At 40.5% G+C, this 8,940-nt stretch overlaps 1 protein-coding gene across 5 annotated transcripts in view; it reads right to left on the minus strand.

The window, feature by feature from the left end:
- The window catches only part of LOC108236058 (myocardin-related transcription factor A-like), a 28,504-nt gene extending 19,564 nt beyond the window's left edge, over positions 1-8,940 (minus strand). Inside the window, exons 1-3 of one of the 5 annotated variants that reach the window (XM_037978850.1) lie at positions 8,721-8,940; positions 6,611-6,886; positions 2,045-2,110 (exon numbers count right to left, since the gene is read on the minus strand). In XM_037978850.1, the coding sequence (XP_037834778.1) occupies positions 2,045-2,110; positions 6,611-6,740 (196 nt within the window). In that variant the 5' untranslated portion in view covers positions 6,741-6,886; positions 8,721-8,940. Of the gene's footprint in view, positions 1-2,044; positions 2,111-2,334; positions 2,842-2,987; positions 4,181-6,610; positions 7,353-8,720 lie in introns of those variants that run through there. The other 4 variants (XM_017416488.3, XM_017416490.3, XM_037978849.1 and 1 more) reach the window with 4 other exon arrangements.

Here is an 8,940-nt window from a genome sequence, read left to right on the forward strand (position 1 = left end):
TTATATACCAAAACAAGACACGTTACGCCCTGAATCCTCTTCATTCGTCCACAAGTGTCAACCAAAGAGAGCAATTTCTTGTCTACAATGCAAACTTGGACGCCATGACAGTAAGAATCATGGCACGCCGGTTCTCAAAAACCCCATTAATTCCTACGTGCACGGAGTTGTAACTCCTGCAGGGGGAGGTTGACACGAGCGACGAGCCTTTGGTTTTAAAAGCAGATAAGAGCGAAGGCGTGCAGCAACAGAGCGAAACCATGTGAACCAAACGGTTTCATTTCACCGCGGCCGGCTTCTTGAAAGAGGCAGCTCAGAGGAAAGGCAGACGGATAGGAACTGAAATGACACTAACGCTGAGCTCACTCAGCCTCGTCCCTCTTAGTCTGCGGCTCCGTCTCAAGTCATTCTCACACCCACATGTGGTGTTTGCTCAATACCCAGGCGGGCGAAAGAAAAATAAATGAAAAAAAAAACTTAACGACGCCATTTGTCCGCTCATTGTTAAGAGCGGCAAATTACATTTTGCACATCCCATTTTCAAGCTCTCCAACCAATCTAAGCACTTATTATTCCTGCAGCCTGCCAGTTAAGATAAGAAACAGCCATTGTGTTCAACTGTAACGCCATCAAATAGTAAGGGGAAAATAACTAGATTGTGAATTTATTTTCTTATAGTGAATATCCTCCTGCTGTGGTGAGGTGACGCATAAAGACCTTGCAATAAGACGTTGTGGTGGAGCTCCTCCCTTGTAACACCGCAAGATGAAGCTGACATTTAGTGAACTACCTAACAAAAACGTGGCTATAAGTCAGTCCATTTTATAGGTGTTGAGCTAACATTTGGTGTGGTTGTAGCTGAGAGTCATTCCCATCCATCCTCTGAGTGCTAACTGAGCGCTAAAATCTTTGTCTAAAACTTTGACATTAACTTTAGGGTCAGCCCTGCCTGTCTGTTAGCAAAATATCTCATGAACCAGTGGACGAATTTTAATGAAACTCTCAGAAAGTAATTACAGGAAGTGCATCTAAAACTGATGGACTTTTGGAATCAGCCCACTTTAAGATGGCTGCCCCAGCTGATTGACCAAAGGCTTTCACAAAAATGGCTATAACTCAGGTAATTTTGCAAAAATTGGAATGAAATTTGATGTGGTAGTAGCTGAGAGTCATCCCCGACATATACTTTAGGTCAGTGGTGTCCAATACTGGTCCTGGAGGGCCTCTATTTTGCATGTTTTAGATGTTTCCCTGTTCTTCAGCAGGTCTTCAAGTTCTGCAGAAGCCTGTTTATCACTCATTCATTCAAATCAGGTGTGTCACAGCAGAGAAACATCTAAAACATGCAGGACAGCGGCCCTCCAGGACCAGGATTGGACACCCCTGCTTTAGGTTAACTAATCAAGCAAGATCTCGTAATGTAGTGTGTTTGTGCTTAACCTTACAACCAAGATTTGACAAATATGGCTAGAATTCCTTCGGTTTTCAAAATAAGATGATCTTAGCTGTAAACTGGCATGATCGCATTCCTTCAAGGGATGCTAGGCCTTTACTTTCTCATGTGTGTGCAAAATAAAATGCCTAAGAACAGTTAAAAAATAAAATAAAGATTTGTTCTCTAAAGTTCTCTACTGATGCTTGTCTCATGGAGCCAAACGCACATGAAACATCCATTTTGTTTTAGTGCAAAAACAGCAATTCGTGGAGCTTTTTTTTGCAGTGAGACTTTCATATGCAGCTAGCTATGATTTGTTAAACAGCAGTGTTGTAGATTCTTGTTTCATTTTTTTTATTTTATCCTTGGTCGGAGGATTGAGAATGAATGAATGAATGTTAAGTTGATAAAGAGAGACTTTATCTGTAACTTTTCTGAAAGATACTCATTTGATCCTATCTGTTGTCCTTCAAAAGATAGGCGCTATAGCTATAAGGAACCGAATCTTTTAAGTGAGACGACAATGGAAGGTAAAGTAAAGTTCACATAGACGGTTCCCTCTTATGTAACGTGTCAAACTTTGCGTTCAGTGAGGTAACTTTTACTTACGTGGCATGATTCCCAGACTGATCAGTTCTTCTCTGGTTCTTCTCTGCTGTAGCTTCAGCTGCAAAACTAAACAAAAAAGCAAAAAGGAAACGACTCAAAACTCTGTGGCTGCTTGATGAATGAAAAACCTCCCCGAAGCCGGCAGAGGATCATCAGCTCTCAGCTGCACAAAAACACACAAGTACAGACGTTGCTATTATGTATCGAGCAATGTCTCCGCTTCTGTCTTCTTGTCCACGAAATGCAGATTTAAAACAAAACAAAAAACCCTTAAAGGCAGTAAATCTTACATGAGGGCTCTGTTGAGAGGTTTATCTCTACCCAGAGAGCTGCAGCTGAAACCTGTGGTTGTCTTTGGCTCAATGGTTGTGTCACACAAAACAAAGGGAAGTCTACAACACGCAGAATGAACACACATACGAGCAGTTTCCTGTTCCGAGTATTTAGTTGAAACGGCAGTGCGAGGACAAACGGCTTCTGATTTTCACAAGGAAGTGAGAAAGAAATAGAAAACGTCACATCTCGGAGAAGCCACTGGTTAGAATCTGATCGGCAGTTGTTTGACGGGAAAACTGGACCGTCATGATGTGAAATTATAAGTGAGCAGAAGATGACTTTCTGCATGTGATCAGTTCTATTTGTGTGCTGAACGCAGCTTTGGGGTATAAATAAACGTGAATATTTTTACTGTTGAAGTTATTTTCACACAGCCTGAGGCCCTGTATTGGTTCCCATCTCTGATCGAGCAGATGCACAGTTCCTAGTTTTTCTTGACGTGCATTGTCACTTTACGTGTAATAACTTTTCTTTCTGTTGAAAAATACCCTAATAACTTTTCTTTCTGTTGAAAAATACCCCCCCCCTCCAAAAAAAAAAAAAAAAAAAAACAAGGTTCTTATATGATCTGAAGGGACAAATCCATAATAAGAATTTACAGCTGTACCTGTTGAAGTCTATCGTTTCCTTTGACGTTCAAACACAGCTCGTCTTTCCTCAGCAGGCGTGATCAGCAGTGAAGTGCATATAAAAAAAGAGGAATGTATTTATCGCCCAATCTGTACAGTAACTGCACCCTATAGGAGGATCATGAAGTCGTAAAGGAAGTGTGGGGATGATGTAAAGAATGAATTAGTCTGAATCGAGTAGTTTGGTGATTTGTTTTGAAAGAAAAACATCTGACTGAAGAGCCAAAAGCTTATCTTTTACGATTTTACACCTAAAATCTCACCCAGATAGCAACAGGAAGAGTATCTACATCTTCCTTTTTTTTTTTTCCTTTTCATGCGTATCATTTCTCGTTACAGTAGCAGAAATGTGTATACTCCAACGTGTTGAAAAAAATACCCCTTTCTCTGTCCCCAGAATCTGTGTTTAGTCCCTTTGCGTGTCCCACGGCACATCTGAGATTCAAAGCAAACTCAAAGCTGACGCTTTTGATTTCTGTGGAGGCCGATGCGTCGCCTCCCGTGGCAGCGAGGGGAGATTTAACAGTCTCCTGCAGGCAAACACGAGCAGACTAACAAAACAAACACGGTCCCGTCCGCTCATTTCAAACACGCCAAATCTACTATTTGCAGTCACACTGAAAACAGCCACAGCACTGTGCATTACAGAATACACACTTTAATGCCTGAGCAGCACAGAGGGAACGTTTACACACAGACTGGCACAAAACACCGGGGTTTTGGGACAAATGATTTGCACCCGGAGACGACAAGAAAGTGATGCTACTACAGAATCTGTCCTGGGAGGGTGTGCTCACCAAATGTAGATTCGTCAATGAAATGAAATGAAATCGTCAATTAGGCAAACATGCTTTCATATTTGCATTTTGGGAGGGAACTGTGAAAACTAAATTCACTCAGGCTCAAGGAAACACGTAAACTTCTGCGCACAATCTTTCAGTGAGCTTGAACGTGTTGAGATTAAATGCAGCTTAGAGCAATACTCTTTATGGTAAGAAGTTCCATTTCTCTACAGAGCAAAAATGTAAGAAGTGGCTAAAATAGCGTTTCAGCATCCATTGTTATTGCCATGCCACAGAAAGGCAAAGGTGAATGATAACATGCGTCTGTTAGCAAAATATCTCATGAACCACTGGAGATATTTTAATAAAACTATCGTAAAGTCATCACTAAATGTAGAGCTGCAGCTGATTACCTTTGGGAGTCAACCTGATTCAAAATGGCTGCCTCAGCTAACTAACCTTTAAAAACCCAAACATGGTTATAACTCAGATATTTGTACAGATATTGACCTGAGGTTTGGTGTGGCAGTCGTTCGAACGAATCCCCAACATATATTTAGAGCACCAACAGATTGTGCAAGAGCTTTGTTAAAAAAATTACTATTGACTATTTGGAGTGAACTCTGTCTGTTTGTCAGTAAAATATCTCTGCTGGACAGATTTCAATAAAACTTTGGGGAAATAAACATTGGATGTGCTTCTACAACTGATTGACTTTTGAAGCCAACCCATTATAAAATAGTTGCCATTGCCAACTGAATTTACAAACACATAAATGACGAGGACTCACTCAGTTTTACAGACATGGAGCTAAAACCTGATGTCATTCACAACACATACTGTGAGTGCTGACAATATCACAGGACGTTGCATTTATTATTATTGTTTGAAAACATAAATAACTCCATAATTTCTTAACATGAGATGATCTTAGCGCAAAACTGTGGCATGAAAGATGGCGGGTGGTAAAGCCCTTTAATTATAGTAAGAATTTCCTTTTTTCTATTAGATGCAGTTTGAGTTTTAGCATCCATATTTTTAAAGGTCTTCAGACATTTCAGGAAGTATGTCTGCTTTTGCACTTGTTCTAACACTTAAATATTCTGAGGTTTATCAGAAAAACGAGCAGGGGAAGTCTTGAGCACTTATATCCTGTTCATTTAAAAATTGACACATTTCTGTGAGTTCTGTAGCTGTGTAATTCTACTACAATGCTGTGTTTTTACACAAGTATCTTTATATTCAAAAATTTGTCATAGCATTCATGTATTCGATAGAGAGATAAAAAAAAAACAGCCTTCATCAATCACAGCATATTTTTTAAAGTCTTTTAAAGGACTAATGTGCTTTACACAAAATGTCTCACTTTCAGATTAAAATAGATTTTCCCGAACACGTTCCTGTTAAGAGATTTATTTAAATGTCCTCAGACTTTGAAACATTTTTATTTTTCTGTCAATGTGCTGTTTGACATCATTTTTAAAAAAACACAAGACAAACTCCTGTTCCGTGGATTTTGTCAGCCTCATCTGTTTTCGAACCGTAGAGCCGTGAGCTGTTTCTGTCCTGCTCCTCTTTCCTCCCTGCTCAGTTTTCTGTTTGTGCTCGTCCTGTAACTTCTCAGAACTCAGGCCTCTCTGGACGGCCTGATGAAATGTAAGGAACATTGCTGTGAACTGCCCGCACGTGCGCACGCAGACATACTGAAAAAGTGTACTCTGTCAAATGATCAGGCAAAATGAAGTAAATGCATGAATGGACAATCACTGTACTGAATCAATGTTCCTTAGAACAAGCGTTTAGGCCTTCATGTTTACTATGAACTGTTAAAATCTCTTATTAAAAAAAGGCTCTTTTAAATTAGATTCTTAGTGGATGTTCAGTCCAAGCTCATTCGACCTCAATGGAAGTATTTTGAAGTTTGTGCTTTCTCATATTGGTCAGAAGTATCCCGTCCCCAAGGTTCAAGGCCTTTACAGTTGCCCCACAAGTTGCTGGGTTCATGGAGTCCAGCTGAAGTCAGTGCAACTCCAGCTGAAGCCCAGCCACATGTAAAAAAACATCTCAACGCCTCGGAACAGAAAATAAACTTGAACCTGGTCAGTGCAGGTGGTCATATTAATACAAAGGGTTTGTTTCTGGCAAACTGCGGCCCATTTGGTCTAAAAGACTACACTCATCTCAACGCAAGTGCCAAAACAAAAGGAGTTCCTTGAAGGAATGCTTATTGCCCGCCAACGTTTTACGCCAGAGTTTTAGATTAAGATCATTTTACGATGAGTTGGAGTCGTTTTGGTCAAATCTTTACATGAGCAATCCTGCAATATTGCAGGATCTCATGAGATCTGTTAGTGCTTGGAGTATCCGTTGGGGATGACTCTCAGCTACTTCCAGACCAAATTTTAGCTCATATAACCATTAAAGTTGCTTAAATAGCTGTGGCAGCCATCTTCACTCCAATAGTTAATGCGAAGGTTTAGGCAAAGATTAGTTAGCTCGCTGAGTAAAGGTTGAGAATGACTCTCAGCTACTACCACAACAAACTTTAGCTGTAAAGTCGACTGAGTTATAGCCAGTTTTGGATTTATTAAAGTTGCTTAGCCGTGGCAGCCATCTTGAACAGCGCTAACTCTAAAAGTTAATCAGTTTTAGAGGTACATTCAATGGTTATTTTCTGAAAGGTTAATTAGTCTCTCAAGTGGTTCATGAGATATTTTGCTAACACAACACAACACACACATCACTCGTTCAGCAGCAGGCGATATTGAATCTTGTGCTGTGAGTGAAGTTTGAGGAACGGCACACGTCAGACATCCCACCTTTCCTGAGACTCTGACAGGCCCGGCGCTCCAGCTCGAATCCTGCTGCTCTCCCATCCACGTTTCCTCTGATTGGCTGAGGCCTGAAGGGGGCGGGGTTGATGCAGATGGGCTGCAGGTGCTCCGGCATGGCGACCGCAATCAAACTAATCACCAGTCAGCGCGTGTCGTCCACCGAGGAGGCAGCTTCAGGTTCGGGCGCGGCTTGATGCAGCAGCCAGACGTCTGTTCAGCCCTGAAATCCCAGCAACGCAGTCGTCTAACAAGGCTAAGTTGCTGGGTGAAGAAAAATAACCTCCTTTAAAGCGAAGAAAACATTTAGGAAGGAGGTCTTCGACAAAGTTTTAAATCCAAACTATCTGAAGTTCTGGGCAGCTTGAGTCTTGCGCTGCACACTGACTGAGCCTGTTGGTGTGTGTCAGATGTCACAGCTGTTGCTCCACTCAGTCACTCAGCTGCTGACAGACACAAGCAGGCACACACACACACCTACACACACACACACACACACACACGGTCCACAACACATTCCTTTCATTATAGCCCCTCTGATCTGAGCTCAGTGTGATTTGTCAGGGAGATTCACGGGTGTGAGCGCCTCTCTGATGTCATTTCCTCAAGGCAATCATCGAGCACCTGCTGCCTGTCTGACTTTCTAATTCTATCTGCTGCGTGAACGCTGATTCAGCTTTAACACTATGGTTTTCCTGTTTTTAGTGGGGGTTTTTGTACAGTATTTGTGATCTAACTACTTCTGCATACTTTATGCTATTTTAGCCGTTTATACATCAAAACATTCGGCTCATTCAGGAGATGGGTGCTGTGACTTTTGGTTTTTGTACCTTTAATACTTTTCACAAAAAAAAGACTATCTACAAATACATTTCCCATAAAAATACAAAAACATATTTTTCTTTAAAATCTGCTTCAGCGTACTTTTCAGTTTTTTTAAATCTTCTATATCTACTTTGAGTTTTTAACTAGCTGCTTTTAGCTCTAGACTATTTCTGCTTTTTTGCTACTTTTATTATTTAGCTAACTTTTTGCTGCTTTAAGCCTCTAGCTACCATTTTGCTACCTTTAGCTTGTAGCTAGACTTTTGCTTTATTTAGCTTTTAGCTAGCACTTTGTTTCTCTTAGCTAGTGTTCTGCTTCTTTTAGCTTTAAAAACTGTTTCAGCTTCTTTGGCAAAGCCATTCAGCTCTCATTGTTTTTGTTTTTGTTTTTTGTTTGCAGAAAATGCAATTTCTCTTTGTTGTTGTTGTTGTTGTTGTTTATTTGTCTACCTGCTTACGTGTCTTTTTATCTTAACGACGTTCTTTCAGAGTTTGGGCAATGTTTGGAGAGGTTTCAGGTTGCAGGAACCAAAACATTTTGTTTAATTGGATTTATTTTAAGTCGGGCAATGGTCACCACTATAAGTTTGTTGACGTCGATCAAAAGAGCTATCTACAACAGGTAAGATATTAGCTGTTCATGACCTTGCCACAGAACCCCACTTTCAAATACAGCACCTGAACTGTCTCTACCACATGACAGCACCTATCATCTTGACCAGCTGTTAAGCAATCTGTGCTGGTTTTTAAGGAGCACAAACTGAAGAAACTGCCAGAACGAGTTTAGTGTTGAAAGAAGATGAATGTTGTAACACCCCCCCCCAGTTGTCAAGCTCTGATATGTTTATTAGAACCTTTAAACAGTTTATTTTTAACATGGAAGTGATCTGCATCTGCATCTACGTCATGTTAAAGGCTTTAAATAACAGACAAAGTCCAGATTTAGCTGACATTTAGTTGACAGTGAGCATGTGGGACGAATGTTAGTTTTTGCAGCTATTTGTGCAATGAGGACATGGAAGTGACAACAGGATACAGTTTGAACCATTGGTCAAGTGTAGTTTAGCAAACAAACCAAAGAACACAGGTGAGGACACCATAGTAAGATACCGCAAACATGCTTGAATTTAATTTAATCTGTGACAGGAGGGAATAATAACCACTGCAATTACAATTTTAGAAAATCACATACATTTTTTTTAATACTTCTTCAGTACTGAAACCTACAAAAAAGGTCAAAGTAAAGACCTGGCATTAATTCAAGGAACACGTACCGCTTGCTTGCAGGGTCACAGAGAAGCCGGTGCCAATTACAGCCGTCAAAAAAAAAAGAGGGTACAATCTGGACAAGACGTCACAGGGAAACAGACAGAAGATTAAAAGTTTTCTCAAGTCTTTCAGCAAATTGTGAGGTTTTAATGAGCTGCTTTAAATGTGTTTATAATACTCAATTCTTAGCGCGTTAAACCCGCCTGTCTGTTTTTTTTCCCTGCG

Source organism: Kryptolebias marmoratus, linkage group LG12, assembly GCF_001649575.2.
Source record: "Kryptolebias marmoratus isolate JLee-2015 linkage group LG12, ASM164957v2, whole genome shotgun sequence".
NCBI lineage: Eukaryota > Metazoa > Chordata > Actinopteri > Cyprinodontiformes > Rivulidae > Kryptolebias > Kryptolebias marmoratus.